The sequence below is a fragment of the Lissotriton helveticus genome, chromosome 8 (assembly GCF_964261635.1).
Source record: "Lissotriton helveticus chromosome 8, aLisHel1.1, whole genome shotgun sequence".
NCBI classification, from domain to species: domain Eukaryota; kingdom Metazoa; phylum Chordata; class Amphibia; order Caudata; family Salamandridae; genus Lissotriton; species Lissotriton helveticus.
In genome coordinates this window covers 257,071,502-257,091,025 of record NC_136069.1, presented here as the reverse complement: position 1 = coordinate 257,091,025, position 19,524 = coordinate 257,071,502, and the positions used below count along the sequence as shown (strand labels likewise).

Below are 19,524 nucleotides of genomic sequence, written 5' to 3'. Positions count from 1 at the left end.
AGGCAGACCAGAGGGTCACTAAAGGGGGTGACCCAAAGCCCACTCTCTCGCTATGCTTCTTTTTGTATTTTTTTTGAAGAAATTTGTCCATACCAATCTAAAAATAAATACACTGATGGCATACCGAACAGCCTGAACCTATGACGGTCAACCAAGTCTTGCAAGATTGAGTGGCAATAATGAAGTCAGGCTGGCGATCTCAATCTGCAAAGTGACAACCTACTAGTGTATCAATTTTCAGGTAGGGTTTGAAATTGAGTCCTGACAAAAGCAATGAAAAAGGCTGCCAAAGTAAAAAACACAATCACACCAAAAAGTATAGTTTTAGCTATAGATTGCATTAATAACAAACATATGAATGTGTGATGATCGAGTCTACTTTTTAGATGTAAAATAGTCCTTCAATGCAAGCACTCGATATGAAATGAAATGATACATCAAACGAAACCAGCACACAGTGAGAGGGTGATACTCCTCTGAGGTGGACCCATGGCCCACTCTTTGTATATTTTAAAGAATTGATAACAAAAGATCTTCCAACCACCTGAAGCATGCCTGTAGTAAGACCTAAAAAGGTTTACAGTTAATCACAGAAAAATGGAAATGTATATACAGCCAGATTCATCAATGTCAAATTCTGCGATTTCTAAATTGCGCGAAATAGCGAATCGCAATTTAGAAATCGCAGAATGGCATTCATGATAATATGTGAGAAAGAAAAGCGAATCGCAATCGGCCGCAATCGCCGATTGCGAGTTCCCAAAAATCGGTAAAAATTCGCAGAATCGGCCGATACCCGTGTAGAAATTGTGATTTTGCAATTACCGAAATCGCAAATTGCGATCTCGCTAATTGCGAGATCGCAAAAACGGGAAGTCGCATTCTGAGCACAGTGATGACATCACAACCAGGAAGTAGGCAGGTTCCACCCTCATTCAGCAGTGAGAGCCTGAAGTGGAATCAGCATTGCAAGAGCTCCCCTCCAGAGTGCCTACAGGTGAAATCCAGGAGACACCCAAGTGCCCAGCATGTCACAGGAAGCTGCAGGTGAAACTTCCACTGGAAGAAAACGGAAAATTAAATTTTCCGAGCAAGAGCTCGAATATTTGATCCAGGGAGTCTCCAAGGACCATAATCGGCTCTTTGGTAAAGACTTCCGAAGGGTGCCTGAAGCCGATAAAAGGCGGATATGGGTGCGCATCCGCGCAAAAGTGAACTCTGTGGGGGTGACCCAGCGCACTGTTGATGAGATCAAGAAACGTTGGTACGATCTCAGAGGGCGGGCAAAGGAGAAGATTGCAGAGAGGCTGGGGGAGAGTGCTGCGACAGGTGGAGGGGAACCCACCGTCCCCCCAAACACACCACTCGAGGACCGAGTCGAGGACACCATTAATCCGCAGGCATGCGTGGGGGTGATCCAGCTGGACTCCTCCCGACCCACACAAGATACACAAGGTAAGTGCCATGCGACTGCGGCCCCCTGTCCCCTAACAATGTCCATGACTCCAGATCATCCCATTTCAAACACTAGTCATGCAGCCAAAGCACACCACAAAAGCGCTATTGCATTGTGGGAGATGTAGTCTGGCCACAATTACCATCTAGCCCCATTAAGCCAGACCTGTTTAGTGAGAGTCTATCCAACAGTGAGTCAGGGAATGGTAGCCTGCATGCATGTAGGAAGATCAAATGTGGAAGAAACATGTAACTAATCAATGTCCACTTTACATCACAGGTGGCGCAGAAGTCCCCAGTTCAGACAGCGATGCCTTGCAAATTGAGGATATCCCAGAGGACACTAAGGGAGACTTAAATCTATCACCACAGCCAGGACCATCAGGGCAAGCTGCCGCACCAGCGGTCATTCCACCACCTGCCCCTGCGACAGTGCCACCTCTGCGCCAACAGGCGCAGCAGTACCACAGCGCGTCACTCAACCACCAGTGGTGCTGACAACACCAGCAGCATCACGCCGACAAACCCGCCGCCCTGCGGCTGTGAGGAGCCAGTCAAGCGGACTGGTGAGGGAGCAGCGCAATAACACATCCCGCGCTGGCAGGGGAGCAAACGTGCGACCAGGTGGGCTCTCTATTGAGCGCCGTATGCTCCATGTTTATCAAACCCAAGCCCGTCATCTTGCGGCTATACACCTCCAATTAAACAAGACCGCCAGGAATGTTGGTCAGATATCTGACCGCATGGAGAGGATGACAGTTGCTATGGAGGCCAACACCCAGGCCATGTACAGCCAGTGGAACCTCTACCGGCGCAGACACCGGCAGCTGCCGACCCACCTGTCAGCATACACGCGGTCCAATTACATTATTGGCAACGCGACCTCCCAGCTCTCGCGACGCTCCTCGGCCATGCAGGTCCAAATGGTCCAGTGCTGTCAGGACGTTGCAAGAGCTCTGGAGCAGGTGACAACAGTAGTACAGGCCATGCAGGCAACTGGCCATGGCCAGGCAGGGGGGGGGGTGGGGGGGGGAGGGTGACGACAGCAGTGAGGCTACTTCCAGCCATAGTAGCCAGTCCGTACCACCGGTGGTAGCACAGCAGGCCCTCTGCTGCCTCACGGCCGAATCAGGAGGAGGATGTTGAAAGGAGGTTGGGAGCATCTGCCCGGAGGCGTCATAGAACAATTGAACATTACCATGAGGGGCCATGCTGCTGCTACAAGCATGCCCTCCTCAAGGACATGGTACATATGACGAAATATGTCAATCATGTAACAGTTTGGGAAATCCCCACTTTATTGTGCTGTAACAATAACATACATTCTGTCTAACTTAATCTGACTCATGTCATTATTACTATTGTCATGCATGAGTGAAGTAATGGGTGTGGGGAGTGGGTGCACTAGAAATAGTTAATGCAGATTTGGTTACGGCGCCTGTGTCCTTCTACAGGATTCTCCCCGCGTGCGTGACGCACATGTGCAGGTGGTCGGTTGTCCCCTTCCGACTCACTGCCAGAGATGTCTACAGGTATCCTGCGCTTGGTAGCAATGTTGTGGAGGATTGCACACACGGCCACGATGCGGCAGCAGACCTCTGGCTCGTATTTGATGGCCCCACCAGTCTTGTGCAGTATGCGGAATCTGCTCTTCAAAAGGCAAAATGTCCTCTCAATGCAATGTCTTGTGTGTATGTGTGCAGCATTGTAACGCCGTTGCTGTGGTGTTGCAGGGTTGAGGTATGGGGTGAGGAGGTACTCACGGAGAGCGTAGCCGCTGTCACCTGTATGATAGGAGCAGAGGGTGAGTGCCTGTTCTGCGCAGCTACATTATCACAGTGTACTATTGTGGGTCATGTGTACTTACCTAGTAGGTGTCCTTCACCATAGTCTCCCCATGCCAGTCGTGTATGAATGCCGCTGTGCCGGAATATGAAGGAGTCATGTGTGCTCCCCGGGTACTGTGCCACTATGTCCGTGATGATTGTCTTGGCATTGCACACCATCTGGATATTGATAGAGTGGTAGCACTTGCGGTTGCGATACATGTATTCCGTTTGTGCTGGTGGGCAGATGTGGATGTGGGTACAGTCAATGCATCCTATGATATGTGGAAATTGTGCTACGTTGTAAAATTGTAGCTTGGTGTCATTCAAGTCCTGTTGGCTAGTGGGGAATGAGATGTAGTGGTGTAGCCGGGTCAGCATTGCATCCAGGAAACTCCTTAGGCAGCGGGGCATGGTGGGCTGGGATATCCCCCCTGCAACAGCGACTATCCCCTGGAAGCTTCCGGAGGCCAGAAGGTGCAGGCTGCACAATACCTGGACGTGTGTGGGCACGGCATTGGTCCTCCTTGTTGGGTGCTGCATCAGGGGGTCTAGGTCACTGATCAGCTTGATGATCATTGCCCCATTCAGGCGGTACTTGGCGTAAATTTGCTCCCTGGTTTGGCCCAGAAGGGTGACCCGCTGGCGGAATATCCGCTCCTGGATCCTACGTCTGTTCCGTGCTGCTCGCTGTAGCCTTCGCCGCCTGACCACCATGTAGAGTCCTGGCATTTTGAGAGTCCTCATGCTCCAGCTGCATGTCCTTAAGTGTGTTTGGTCAGGCCTGCACCTGTTGGTAGTTTGTTAACGTTTTTTTTTTATTTCTGTTTTTTTTTCCTTACTGGTTTGGGTTCTCCTTAAATTGCGCGTCGCAAATTGCGATTTTCAGGTTTTTCGCATTTAGCGAATTTCCATGAATAGCGATTGCGATTATTTTGCGAGTTCGCAAATGAATTCGCAGAATCCATGGTTTCTCGCAATTTCTGAATCGCAAATGGCCTTCTTCAAGGATTCTGCGAATTTATTTGCGAATTCGCAATTTTTCTTTAGCGATTTCGCTTTTTGGGTATTTTCACTGTCATGAATTCCTTTTAATCAAATTGCAATCGTAATTGCTAAATCGCAGCTACTGCGATCGCAATTTGGCTTCATGAATTTAGCTGTAAGTCATTATAAAGTGCTACCTGAAATTTCTTTCCAAAGGTATTGCTGAACACGGAGATTGGAATAGGGCTTATGTAGACACGTCTTTCCTGTTTGATAAATTTTTTTTAGTAACCCGACAGAATAATGGATCCAGTACATCATTACATATGTTTTCTATTATACAATGAGAAATAAAAGAAACAACCCAACGACTACGTAAGAATAATGAAGCAGATCCGGATGGCTAGTGACACATTCTGCTAACCAATTGAAAGGACTAATAGATGCCCTAAGTCCTAACAGTGTCAACAGAAAAAGTCATCAAAATATCATATAGAAAAATACAGTGAGAGAGAGTTCAGTCTTATGGGAGGGTTCATACATCAGTTAAGGTTCAACTAATCAGAAGGCAGTGCACCTGCTCAGTTGTCTGGAGGTGGATGACTAGACAGTACATTCCCTCAAGCATATCATAAGCAAACTCAGATATCGTTTGTAAGGTAGCTGTTGAAAGCTGCCATAGACTTCCAAGAAAATCTGTGAATGATCATTCAACCTATAAATCAAGTGTTTATGTGCCACCATCTGTGCCATGCTATCCGTCACGTCCTCTAAGGGGGGTACTGTGGGCTTGGACCAGTTTTGGAGGACAAGCATTTTCACTGTTGCCAAAGCCGTAGAAAGCCACTGCTTCTCATGTCTGGTTACTGGGGGAGGGACCCTGAGTGTCATGTAACAGTATGAGTGCGCCGGAGGCATGCAACCCAGGGCACATGTGTTTGTGAGAACTTGCCATACCTGGGTCCAATAGCATTGAAGCTGTGGGTAGCATCATAAAATATTGAGACTATCGCAGTGAGGGAAGGCACACCTCCTGCAGTCGGAGGAGGGTGCCAATTTCATCAAAAAGAGATATTCCTGAGACCAGTGTCAATCCCGGAGAATTTTAAAGTAGTTGAATTTCGCCCTTGATTCCCAAAGTTTTCTGTCATGGTCAGCAATAAGATGCGCCCACTGTGTCGGGAATAGGAGATGTCAAGCTGTTGTTGGCGCCGTAGTGAGAGAAGGCGCTAAAGTGGGACTGAGAATAGCCTGTTGATAAGTAGGTTATAGAGTCCTGTGATCTGTTTCTTGTAGTGGCCACGGTGAATAGTGATGAGAAGCATGGAGCGATGTGCGTGTCTTAGACATCAATTGAAAGCAGCGTCGCAGCTGCAGATATCTCCAAAAATGGGATCTGGGTAAATCGTATGTGGCAGAGAGGACCGTAAAGGACTTTAAGGCTCCATAGGTCCCAACATGGTCCACTTCAAGAATGCCTTTGAGGCGCCAGTCCTGCCAATGGTCACAACGGCGTTATGCCATAGTGGGGGTTTAAAATAATTGAGCTTAACCTCTAGGAGGGCTCATGTGTCATCTTCCAGATCTAATTCATTTCCAGGAAAATAGTATTGCGGGGTCCGATGACAATTTGGGGCCAGCATACTGGAGCAGCATACTTTCCCCCCCTTGTACAGCCTACTTTCCAGTCAAACCCAAAACGGGGTTTCCATGTGAGGGTTCAGGTGATAAGCCATCTAGGATATATGATGAGCCCTGTGGTATGATCAGAGGAGTGGTAAGCAGATGCCTTCAGAAGTCGTGGCCGCATGTTGATTGGCTGCCACTAATCAGGGTGCATTAAAGTCCCTGCTGAATAGTTGTGTCAATCTGCCTCAAGTGGCTTGCCGGTATATTAAACAGGAGCATATCAAAAACATAATTGAACCAAGGAGCTACTAGTATCTTGATCATTTGGCCCTGCTCCACAATGAGAGTTGGAGGGATCTCAGGTGTTGAAGTCCACTTTCGTTTTCTCCAAAAGTATGAGCAAATTATCTTTGACAACAGTGCTAATCCGTATCCCCCAGGTACTTCCGTCCCTTGGGGACTGATTTCGCTGGCAGCTACCATGGGATTGCAGGTGTCATGGTAATCGCCTCTGTTTTGGCCCAATTAATCCTGTACCCAGAGAAAGCAGGAAAGTCTTCACTGAAGTTGCTTGATTACTGAACGTCAAGAGCACATTGTACACATATAATAGGAGTTTGAGATCTCCCTACTCCAGATATCGAAGTGGACGGCCATATAGCGATGGCCAACAGTTCCACGGCCAACAGGAAAAGCAGGAGCGACAGAGGGCAGCCCTGCCTCATGCCACGTCATATTGGCATCTGGTTTGAGAGGAAACCATTAAAAAGGACCCGGGCTGTTGGAGTTCCATAGGTTCAATGGACCATTTTCAAGAAGCTTGGACCTATGCCACAGCGCTGCAAGATAAGAAAAAGACAGGGCCACTCCAACCAGTCAAACACCTTTTCGGCGTCCAAGGAGAGTAACAATTTGTCCTCAACATCCTCCCTGGTCTGCAATAGGATATGCAGCAGAGTGGTAAATGATGATGGAAAGAGTTGCCTGGCACAAATTCTACTTGATTTTCATGAACAAGAAGATGGATCTCTTGTCATTGTCTATTAACTAGAACCTTAGTCAGAATTTTCATGTCACAGATCAAGAGGGGAACTGGGTGGTAGTTGGCACAGAAAAACGGGTCCCTATCTGGTATAGGAATGAGAGTGATATGAGCTCTATTGAATTCTTTTAGCAGAAAGCCTGAGGCTTTCGCCTCTTGGAACATCTCTGCAAGAAGGGATATAGTGACAGACAGTGCAATATTGTTGAACTCTTAAGGTAAGCCATATTCACTGGGTCCTGAGAGTAAATCAAACATTCTCCTCCAGTCAATAGATCTGGGTTAAATCCATTGTTCTTTTGCTCACCATGCCACCCCAGTTTAGACCCATCCATATGCAAATCAGTCTTGACACTGTGCCTCATGGGAACAGTCCACACCGAACTGCCAAGCCAGGTCCTCCCTGGACCGCAAACAAGCACCCTGAGACAGGTTTCGGTGCATCACCCCTAATCAGCTAGGCTAGCAAAAATCCAGTGGCACAGTGAGCCTGGGACCCACGTCTCGGCGTACCTGGTGCACTTAGGGCGCGAAAGCAAAAGACACACAGATGATGGACGGAATGAAGAGCAAATCAAACATTCTCCCCCAGGCAATAGATCTGGGTTAAATCCATTGTTCTTTTGCTCACCATGCCACACCAGTTTAGACCTATTCATATTCAAATCAGCCTTGATCCTGTGCCTCAATGGAACAGTCCAGACCAAACAGCCAAACCAGGTCCTCGATGGACCGGAAACAAGCACCCTGGGACAGGTTTCGGTGCATCACCCCTCATCAGCCAGGCTAGCTTGAATCCAGTGGCACAGTGAGCCTGGGAACCATGTCTGGGCATACCCAGCGCACTTAGGGCGAAAAAGCAAAAGAGACACAGATGATAGATGGAAAATCAAACATCCTCCCCAAGTCACTAGATCTGGGTTAAATCCTTTGTTCTTTTGCTCAAAATGCCACCCCAGTTTAGACCCAGCAGGTGGGTGGCATGGGTGGAGGGCTGGTCACAAAGGGGTGGGGGTAGCTCTTTTGGACAATAATGAGAACCCAGCGGTCGGATGTTATCGACCTCCAGTGGTGCAGGTGATGGTGAATACTGCCTCCCACTTGATGCCATGATGGTTGGAGGGCAAACTAAAGAGGCTAGGAGGCCGTGGCTGCCGGTGGGGTGGTGGCGTGATGAACTTGCCAGCCCTCGGAATACCTGACCCATGAGGTATGTGGATACTGCAGCCTCGGCCACGCAGGGGCTGAGAAGCCTGTGGGCCGTGGTGGCTGGCCTGTAGACACGTGATGGGAAACTCTTCAGTGGCCGCAAAAGGCAGACTGGGATTGGCAAAAGGCCATGGAAAGGCCCAAGGACCTGCCCATTGCCCTGCTGTTCTTCAAGCCCTGAGTCCACCTTGTCTCCGAGAGGAGGGAACCATCAATGGGTATGTCCATGAGCGAGACCTGCACATTCCCTGAAAATCCAGTGTTTCTCAACCAGGCGTGGCACCTAAGTGCCACCAACCATGAAACCGCTCTGCCTTGTGAGTGGGTTGTATCAAACCCACAGCGTATGACAAACTTAGCTGCATCTCTCCCATCAGCAAAAGCGTGGGAGAGTATGGTTTGGGCCTTTCCCAAGACTCTAGGCAGCACCTGCACAACCGCATCCTAGAGTGTTTTTTGGCTTTTTTTTTATGCAAGTGAATAGAACAGAACAAAGCAATACATACATAAGATAGAAGAGAAGAAATTTACAGAAAATTTCATAAATCCTTAGAGTTCAAACAGTAGAAACAAGAAGAAAGAACAAAATATTAAACAACCTCCCCTTGAATCCATTGCATTACCGGACCCCAAATCTTCATACCTAAGGTTCTTTTCTTCCGACCCTTTGTTCTATATATAGCAATTTCAACATTGTAAGTAGCCAAGAGACGGGCTCTCCATGTTTCAAAAGATGGGGGGTCTGGGCTAATCCAATTTTGCGTGACACATGCCCGAATTAATGCCATAAAAATAAATACTAAACATTTCCTCTCTTCTGACACTGTATCTGAATTTACTCCTATCAGAACTAATTCATCTGTCAACAAAACTGTTGTGCCAAACAATACTAGCATAAAATTGTGAAATTATGAAAAAAAATTGGATAACGGTGGACAGCGAAAGAACATATGTGGTGCATCAGCTACAAACTCCCCACACCTACGACACGAGGTGCCAACAGTTGTCCCCCATTTGGAAATCTTATATGGCGTATAATATAAGTCAAATAAAGCCATGTAGTGTTGAGAACATAGTCTGCCAGTGATCAAGATTCTATTTGCTAGGGCAATCGATTCCTCAATATAAATTATACCCTTTGCTAGCTTTGTAGCCCATTTGTTTTGAATAATTTCAATATCATCTAAGCAGGAAGAAATTATCAATTTGTAATAATGTCCTATCGATTTTTTGGCAAACATAGAATCAATAAACAGAATTCTCCGTAGCTGGCGTCGAGTTTGTATCCCAAGAGAATTAAAAAAAGAGTGAATCTGTAAGTACTTAAAAAAAACACTTGCAGGTATATGAAACTTAGTTTGTAGTTCACTAAATGAAATCAAATGATCATCTTGTCATAAATCACCCACAAACTGAATTCCAGAGTTACGCCACCTATTCATTATTAAGTCTTGAAAAATTGATGGGAGAGTACGAGACGTTAAAAGAGGTGTGAAGAGCGTGATCTTAGGAATACCTAATTGCCGCTTTATTATTCTCCGAGCTGCATAGGCTGCTTTCACGGTCTTAAATTAGTTTTTTTTTAAATAACTAGGTTCTATGATCCTAATAAGACATCCACGACACTCTTCACCTAGTGCAAACTCATATAAGGAAGGTGAGTGACTCGATGGTATCCGTGCCTTTTCCCCTATTACCAATGGAGAAATAAACTGTATAACAGATGCCAAATAATGATAAAGAAAATGCGGTATGCCCCATCCTCCCCTATCCTTTGGCAAGATCATTCTTTTATACGCTCTTCTCTGGCGTTTATAGCCCCAAAGAAACCTAGCTGACATTCTCTCCAATTGTTTAAAACAGCTGGGAGGGAACTCGAGAGGAATGGCCCGGAACATATATAAGAACTTGGGAAGTATAAGCATTTTAAGAACATTCGCTCTGCCCACTAAAGATAGGTGAAGATGGTCTATTCGCTCTAGCGTTGAGTTGACTTTCCTTAACACGGTTTTTAAATTTAATTCTGGAATAACAGAAACCGGGAATGTGATTTTAATACCCAGATATGTGGTTTCTAAAACAGTACTAAGTTGGGTCGGCGGGTTCGGTCCAGTACATAATATTTGCGTCTTTGAAATATTCCGCTTATATCCGGAAAAAAGTCCAAAACTAGCCGCTAAATCTTCGATTTTTGGTAATGCTTTCTGAATATCAGTTGTCACCACTACGATATCATCGGCATAGGCGAGGGCTCTATAATTCATACATGAAACTTGCACCGATGTTATATCCTCTGTCTGATTTAATTTATTTTAAAAAATGTCAATATAAAGAGCAAACAGCAGAGGCGAACACGGGCAACCTTGTCTCGTACCACGAAAAATTGAAAAAGGGGTAGAGTTCTGCCCTGCTAGTCTAATAGATGATACTGGAGAGAGATACAAAACTTTTATAGCTGAAATCATCGGAGGACCAAACCCTTTCAACTGCAACATGTCCCATAGGAACGGCCAAGCTACCCTGTCGAATGCCTTTTCGGCATCAAACATGGTAATTCCAAGAGACCGATTAGTCTCATGTGCCCAGTCCATTAAAGCTATAAGGCGTCGGATATGATCCCTAGTGTCCCTGTTAGGTATGAACCCATGTTGAAAAGGCGAGACAATTGTTGAGATTATGCCAGATAATATCTTTAAAAAAATCTTGGTATCCACATTGATTAGGGAGATAGGCCTATAAGGGGCGGGCGATAGAGGAGACTTATCCTTTTTAAGAAAGGCCATGATAGTAGATTGACACCATGATTCCGGTGCTGCGCCTTTCTGTGCTTCTTGAATGATAAGAAGCAGATCATTCTTTAATAAATAGCGACATACTCGGAAAAATTCCAGAGGGAAGCTATCAGGGCCCATTGCTTTTCCCATTGCCAAAGAAAGAATAGCAGTTTCCACCTCTTCCCAAGTGATATCTGCATCTAGAGTTTCAGCCTGAGTTGAGGTTATTTTAGAAATGGGCTTGCCTCCACAAAAATTCAGAACATCTTCCAAGGAGTAAGATGTAACTTCCTCATTATACAGTTTAATATAGTATTGTCGGAAAACTTCTACAATTTCTTCTGGTTTTTCAAAAATGTGTCCATTATCATCCTGAATGCTATTAACTCCATTAAGCGTTTCTTTCTGCCTGATCTTTTTAGCTAATATACAGCCCGCATTCTCACCAACCTCATACACTTGAGAACGGAAGGTTGCTATCTGTTCTGCCAACTTTTTTGCAAAAATTTCATATAGTCTAGATTTGGATTGCCAGAATTGATTTAATTAACTCAGTGTCTTGCCCATGCTTAATAGCTGCAACTAATTCGGCTACACAGTCCTGCAATTTCGTATAGTAAATGGCTAATGTTTTCCGAGCTTCCTTTTGCTTTTTAATTGAATAAGCCAGAGTCTCTCCACGAATGCCGGCTTTAAAATCATCCCAGACTACTTGATTAGAAGCAGAGCCACGATTAAATTCAAAGTACTCTTTTATCCACCTCCCCATATATTCAATATATAGTGGGTCTGCCAGTAGTTTGCGCTCAAACGTCCATGCGTTTCCCTTGGGCAATGCATTTGAGGATAGACTGGTTTCAATCATTATTGGATTATGATCAGAGATGATCTTAGGAAGTATCTCATATCTTAAATCCTTACAAAACCTAGAGGAAACATAAAAATAATCTAGCCGAACAAATTTCTGATGCGGGGCGGAAAAGAAAGTATATCCTGGAGCGGTAGTACGTTTGGCGAAATCAATGTCCACCAGACCAAATTCTTTTACTAAGCCTTGTATAGCTTTAAAGATCTTCTTCCCCCCCCCCCGTACGACAAGTCACTCCTTATATCAAAATTAGACTCCAGATGAATATTAAAATCTCCACACATTATAAATGGACCTGGCCAACCTGCCAATTCCAAACTGAGAAAGTACAATATTTCGGGATCATCCGAATTAGGACCATAAATCGAGCATAAAGTCCAAGAGATTCTTGCCATTAGGATCTCACAAATTATCCATCTACCATAATCATCAGTTTTAACCCGTTTACCGCTGCCCACTCCCCTTTTTATCAAATTTGCGACTCCCATTGTGGTGGTACCTTGACGGGTACATGCCACCATTTGCATCCGTAGATCATTAAAGCATCGCCTATCCTTCCACATTACATGCGTTTCTTGTAAACACAAAATATCAACCTTCATATCATGAAGCATGTGTGATGCTATCCCCCTTTTCTTTCTATTATTCAATCCGCAAATATTCCATGAACATATCCTTACTCTCCCCATGTCAATTTCTTAAAAAAATTAATACATATTAGACCGTTAAGTGCAGATTTCTCACCAATGAACATTAATGTTTTCATATTCACAAAAAAAAGCATAACAAATTGGCACACATATTCGATATATTACACCATTTACTTGAATTAATACATTCAGTTCTGTTCTCACTTGCCCTACCACCCTTCCACCCCCTCCCTCCACCAGTGCCTCCCCCTCCCCCCAACCCTACCCACCCTGAACACAACCCAAAGAGGGCTTAGAGGCTGCAAAGCCCCTGTTTGTGATGGAATGAGAGACGTAGTGTGTCTCACTGAGTCCTGTTCGCCCCCCATCACTCTCAGTATTATCCTGCATAGACTGTGATAGCAGCAAAAAAAAAAAGGAAAAAAGAAATACAGAAATCCTGACAGAATTAGAAAAAAAAAAAAGAAAGACATTTTCTCAATTCAGGGTTTACTAGAAAAACAAGGATTGTAGCCCAGTTCTTAAATTGAAGTCAGAAGTTCTTTTGCTGCTCTCTCAGAAATCAAGAAATAAGTTCTCTCTTTATAGATTATCTTCAATTTTGACGGGTTTAATAAAAATGCTTGCGCTCCCTTAGATTGGAAAGAGGGTATTAGTTGACGTAACTGCCAACGCAATTGTACAGTAGCGTGACAATAGTCCGGACGGACGAAGAATTCCACACCCTTAGCTTTTCGTTTTCTGTCCGGTCTGGCCAAGTCATACAGCTCTTCGCGAGCGAGAAAGTTGTTAAGACAGATTAATATAGCTCTTGGTTTGGTATTCACTGCCCCCTTTGCATTTTTCTGCTGAAAAGGAAAACGATGGGCTCTTTGTAACTCTAAATCCCACTGCCACTGGGTAAGTTCCGGGGAAGCTTCTGTAAATAACTGTACAGCAAACTGCCTGATATTAGAGCCCTCGCTTCCTTCTGGCACTCCCAGGACACGTAGATTATTCCGCCTGGACCTATTTTCAAAGTTCACAAGCTTCCAGTTTACATCCTCACGCAGTAGCTCTAATGAAGAAATCTGAGTTTTTTGTTGGTTTACTTCATCTTCAATTGCGGAGATTCTTTCTTCTGAATCTCCTACTCTGGCGGCTATTTCGCTGCAGGTTTTTACTACTCTCCGAACATTATTTTGAAGCCTTCTGACCGCTCCCTGCGTCCGTAGATTCTCAGCTTTAGTCTCTTCACGATGTTGCAGCATTACTTGGTAAATGGTACTTAATGTAATTTCCGGAGTTTGATTCTCGCCCCCTAATTCTAGTTCAGTTTGAGCATCCTAGAGTGAATGGAAGTATTGGCCTACAAGGCATACAGTGTTCACCAATTGCAGTGCCAGGCTAGCGGAAGAAAACAACTTATTTCCCCAAGGTCTCTAAGCTCTTGGATTCCCTGTCCGGTGGGGTGGTAGGGAATGCGTCAGTGTTTACTCTGGAAGTGGAGGCTTGGACCACCAAGTTTTCCTGGGTGGGGTGCCGGATGAGGAAATTAGGGTCTTCTGGGGCGGGCGATGGCAGCAGGCAATTGTCATATTCACAGGAAACCCTGTGACCATTGTCCTGAGTAGGACTTCCGTGAGGGCTTCATTAAACAGGAGAAGAGTTTCGGATGGGGTCACTCCTGGATGAAGCACTTCCGTCAAGACGTTCCTCTTGCCAGCCACAGAGGGCATCTGAAGGTCCTTGGCCGCCCTTTTTATCACCATAGCAAATAAACTCCCACCTCCGTTGCCACGATAAAAGACGAAACTAAACCAGTATCCGGGGAATTGTCTGTGAGAAGTTGGCCTGGCATATGATGTCCACTATTCTAGGAGGCACCTTGCATCATTCCAAACGACCCTTATTGATGGTAGGTTAAAGACAACCTTATAGTAAGCTATTCTAGTGGTAGCTGTGGAGAGCAGCCTTCAGGCTAAGTCTTAAAGGGATGTAAAGCAATTTGTTTTACCAGTCCATAAACTCTTGAATGATCAAATGAAAGTACACCACACAAGGTATATATCAAATATATATGTATTTATTCTAAACACAACCCCTCTAGTCTCTTTATGAGGCTAGAGGTAAAAGTACAATACAAGAACTTTAAATAGCACACAGCAGATAGCACAGAATACGTTATGCCCTAGTGGCCTCACAAACCATATACTAAAAAAGTGGTATGAGAACCACGTGAGGGATAGAAGTGAGGCCTAGGGCCTGTAAAACTGCTGGGGCAACCAGGAACCACCCAAGCTAGGGACGAGGACACCCACGGGGGACGCGTGCAGTGTCTAAACACAGCCGCAAATCACCATAGACTTCTATAAGGAAGTTTAAGGACACTTAGGAGTGGACTGCGGTGAAACCCCTTTAGACTAGGACACGTCGAGATTCAAGACCCACGGGAGCACCGAAGTACTTGTGTTACCTCACCTAGGGAAGCCGGGTGCATAGGTGTCTTTTCGTGTCGGGTTTGGTCGTAGATTCCAATGGAGAGCTGCAAAGAAGTGCTGCAGGTGACCAGAGGAAAGTGTCCGGGTGGGTCCAAGGGTGGATCGGAGATCTGAAGAACCTGAAAGCAGAAGGGACAGAGTCTGGGTCACTAGCCAGTGACCAGGATGGCGACAAGAAGATGCCAGCCGATGTCGGGTGCTTTCAGGTAAAGTAGGTGAAGCTTGACTCTTCAGCCACGAGGACCAGGAGGCATCGATGACGACCAGGAGCTGGATTCGAGCTGCCCCACGAAGGATGTCGAGTGCTGCAGCGTTGGAATCCGGATTGGACCCAACAAGCCTTGGCAACAGCAACCCACGGAAGATGCAAAGATTGGCTTCGGTGCAGACCAGCAAAGTCTGAGGGACTCACCCTGTGGAGGGGAGTCAGAGCACTTCTGGAGCAACCAGGAAAACTCAAGAAACAAAGGATTGTCCTTCGTGGGGACCCACTAGCCAACGGACTAGAGATCGGGAAGGAGCCTCGAGCTGCGGTGAAGAAAGGGGACTCACGGAACACTCGTGGAGTGCAGGCCTCTCAGCTTCAGTGCAACAGGTGCTCAGAGCAAGGGCAAAAAATAGCCCAATGCACAACTTCAGGAAACTTCGGGAAGTAGGTGCAGTTGCAAACTTGCAGGATGTCCAGGAGTTCTGGTCCCACGTCTCTCGTCTCGGCTACGGTTGTCAGCTTTGCTGGGGTCTCGTATCAACCTCAGAAATGTCTGGATGTCCATGTCCTGTGTCGCAGATTCTTCGGGATCCAGCGGGAGCCTCCAAAAAGCAGACCAGCAAGATGCTCTTCGGTGCCTGTTTGAACAGGGAGGTCCCTCCTTGACCTCAAGGGAGATTTCTTCCGTCTCCCAGTCGATATGGAGTGTCAAAGGTCCAGGATTTCATCTTCAGAGTTTCGTCCAGGGTAATCTAAAGTCCTAGGGACTTTTGTCCTATACTTATACTAAGTTTAGGGGATGGACTAACTCTAGGGTCCCACCTATGGGAGGACCTGGGGTGGGGGTGGTTACACCCCTTCTCCTTTGTCCAGCTTCGTGCCAGAGCTGGGGCAGAGTGCCACAGCAACCGGTTTGAACTGGGAAATGCATGGAGCACCTTGTGCACCCCAGGCAGTGTCTCAAAAGCATTCACTGAATCCAACCCACCCTCCCCCAATACACAAAAGTCTGTCTGGAGAGGTGCTGGCACCTCCCTGGACAGGAAACCTATTGTCCAGGCCTCCCCTGCCGGAGTTTCGTCCAGCAGCAGGATGTCAGACTCATATCTGTGGCAGCAGCATCCATTTTGTGATGCTGAGGCTCTTTAAAACATTTACAGGGTGTACCAGTGTGTACATGTCTTCTCCCTCTAGAAGGGTGGAATGCTACCCCCGCCACCACAACTGGCGGGGGGGTAGTATTACAAAGTGTTTGACACCAAACACAACATGTTTCGATAAAGCCAAACCAAAGTTAGCATTAACCGTGAGGATTATAATGCACTTAGGAGTATATGGTATGCATTGAATCCTTTGAATCATTTGGCCCCAAATCCCATCATTCAATGCAATTCAATTCGACGCCACACTGAAAGGACGTGAACGCTTTCTCTAAGAGGGAAAGTGACTTTTTTCAAGGTCAGCTTGAAAACCGGGCATATGGATTGAGATATCTACGGACACCACGGACGTACCATTGAGGTAATCCTGGTACCGACAATCTTCCAAACAGGGAACACACAAACAAGCGCTGCAAGTGCACATTAATATCTTCATGATTTTCAAGCAGCTGATTTGATCTGCTAAGCAAATAAGAGCTTTATGGTCCTGATGAGAACCCGACAAACAGTTGGGTTTGAAACGCGTCGACCGTTGTCTCCCTTGTCAAACAAACCATGTTGTGTAACTTATTCATTGATGTATTGATCTAGTTGTTGGATGTAGGAAATGGCGATGACTTAGAATCATTTCTACACCTCAGTAGGAGTTTAAATGATTGATTTGGTTGTTTGATTTGTGGAATGTGAGTTTTATGCACCAGAGTTCAGGCTCCGCAAAATTAATTTGACCCGCTCTGGTGTGTTGCTTGGATGGTGTGAGTGTTTGGTAGTATTGTTTGACTGAATATGTGTGACGTATGTCTGAAGGACTGCATTGTGTGTCTGTTGGTGTCTTGGTGAGTATTTGGTGAAACGTAGCATTGTGTACATAGTTTTCCCCCTCTTTTTGTATTCTTTGTTGATGCACATGCAGATAAAGTATTGTTTATAATGTGATTCGTAAGACTTTTGATAAATAAATAACTGAAGGTGCAATTAAAAGTGCGGACCTATCTGTTTTATTCGTAGGTTCTGGTCATTAAACAGTTTTGTAGTTTTGCTCAGTATTGGCAATTGCTTCGTTTTGTTGTTATATTGACTCAGCCTTACTGAGAAGAGTCAAGACCCTTTGGTGTTTCATGTGGATTAACTATTCACCTCCTACAAGATGTTCATGCATTCATAGTGAAGATTTAAATCTCCATCCTGAAAGTCAGAACTCAGGAGATCAAATTCAGAAATTATACACTGTGGCCAAGACCTTGCATGATATTTTTGTCAGGAAATCCTTCACTTAGAACAGGCGAAGGAGATCTAAAAATCAAGTCTGGCACGGCCAATCTGAAGAAATGAGGATCATTCTCAAACCACATGTTTTTCACTCCATGACCAACTTCGAAAGAAAGAAATTAACAAAAATAAATATTTTGACCAGTCTATCTAAAGGGCATAACCCTTGGAATTAGGCTTTGGTAATCTGGATACAAATTCTCAGATTTATATTGTTTCTTGCGGTGATATTCAAGCTAGGAGCCAGTACCCTCCTAACTGAATAGACTGAGAGCTCTGGATTAACAATGCACAATTGGGCTACCGAGTAGTTTGGCCCATTTGTGGTCACCTAAGACCTGCGGAAGACAATGAAACAGCATACGGGATGGAGAGGACAGAAAGGGATAGTGGCAGATTTGGAGCATTTTTCAAAAAACTGCAAAGTCAGGTGGCAGGGCACAGTCATTTCTTATTTACAGCACAAAAAGTATAAGCAGCACCGCATTTTATGATATTTACAGCACAAAAAGTATAAGCAGCACCGCATTTTATGAATTTATGAAGGATCAATATCCTCAACAAAGAAACAAACATATTTAATTATGTCAATTATTATTATTAGAAGATAAGGAAGTCTACAGTGAATAAGTCTGGACCCTGTCAGACGTCATCCAGAATACCTTTAAACTCAGACACAGTATAGTCTTTACTTATCTTTTATATGTCACAGGTATCAGACTCTTTGTCTGGCATGGAGGGATTGTATGAGTTTGAAGTATCACCATTGATATGTCTTAGGAAAATGTAACAGCCTAATTTGTCAATCTATATAAAAAAAAACAATCTTAAAATAAAACCTACCTCGTTATAGGAAACCAGAAGTACACTACACAAGGATTTCATCTGTCAGCATAATGAGAGTCTGAGCAAACATTTAAAGTATACAGTAAGAAATGAAATGAAATAAAGGTTTTGTAAAGTGCGTGTTTGCCGTGGCGTCTCAGCGCTAGCTGTCATTGATTTATGCAACGAGAGGTAGGTAGATATAATTTTATCTATTCACTAACTTGACATTTTATATTAAAGAGAGATATACCTTGCAAACTAATACATAAATAATGGATACAAATTCATTTAAGACATGGCTCCCTATAATGAAAGAAGGTGCAACCAAAATAACTGAAAATGAGCATACTCCTATATTGAATACTATGAGAAGGGGAGTTGATCAGTGTAATATAATTTGAATTAAAGACTTGAAAGTTGGGCATGATAAATATTACCTTTAATCCAGTCCAGAAGCCCTGCCAGCAAGGATTCTCTTTCCATCGACAACTCTTTGCTTATGCTAGGGCGCTTGAACAACTCTTTGTATTTCTGAAAAGCTTGCAAGCGCTTGAAGAAAGAAAAAATAATAATTCAGCTGCCTCATAAACATTATGTAAGTATCCACCAATGTATTAGTTTGTCATTTGGATAATATCTCATATACACATTATTGTTGGCTATCTGTGGTATCCGGGGTACAATTAATAATTTAAATAGATTACCTACAACAAAAATCCCTTCTTCCTAGTCGTCATGCTGCATATGCTCTGATAATCATAGGACCAGATATGGCTTTCAAGTGCTGTGCAATGTCCAGTTTTGAAGTGACAAAAACCAAAAATTAAATGTACAGAAGTACTTGACTAGCATTGTAGATAAACTCAAGGTTTGAAAAATTGTAAACCCCAACACTACCAATTATTTTTTTTAACAAAAACACATACATGTTATCGTGTATATCAATATATTTTATTTGAAGTTATTGCTTTCAGCAAAACACTTCAGATTTTCAAATCATATACAGAGAAATGTGCCAACAATTTGACTACATGACAATCTGCCAAGAAGCGTGCTAATGCGGGTTTCACAGCTTTCTCATCCGCTTATTCACATCTATTGCTTATTTAGGGAAAATAACTCCATTTACATGTGAAATC

At 44.6% G+C, this 19,524-nt stretch overlaps 1 protein-coding gene across 2 annotated transcripts in view; it reads right to left on the bottom strand.

The window, feature by feature from the left end:
- DYNC2H1 (dynein cytoplasmic 2 heavy chain 1) overlaps nt 1-19,524 on the bottom strand; it is a 1,763,151-nt gene that overhangs the window by 1,644,859 nt on the left and 98,768 nt on the right. For both annotated transcript variants that reach the window (XM_078657019.1, XM_078657020.1), the window contains exon 9: nt 18,823-18,934. In XM_078657019.1, coding sequence (XP_078513145.1) covers nt 18,823-18,934 — 112 coding nt within the window. The remainder of the gene's footprint in view (nt 1-18,822; nt 18,935-19,524) is intronic.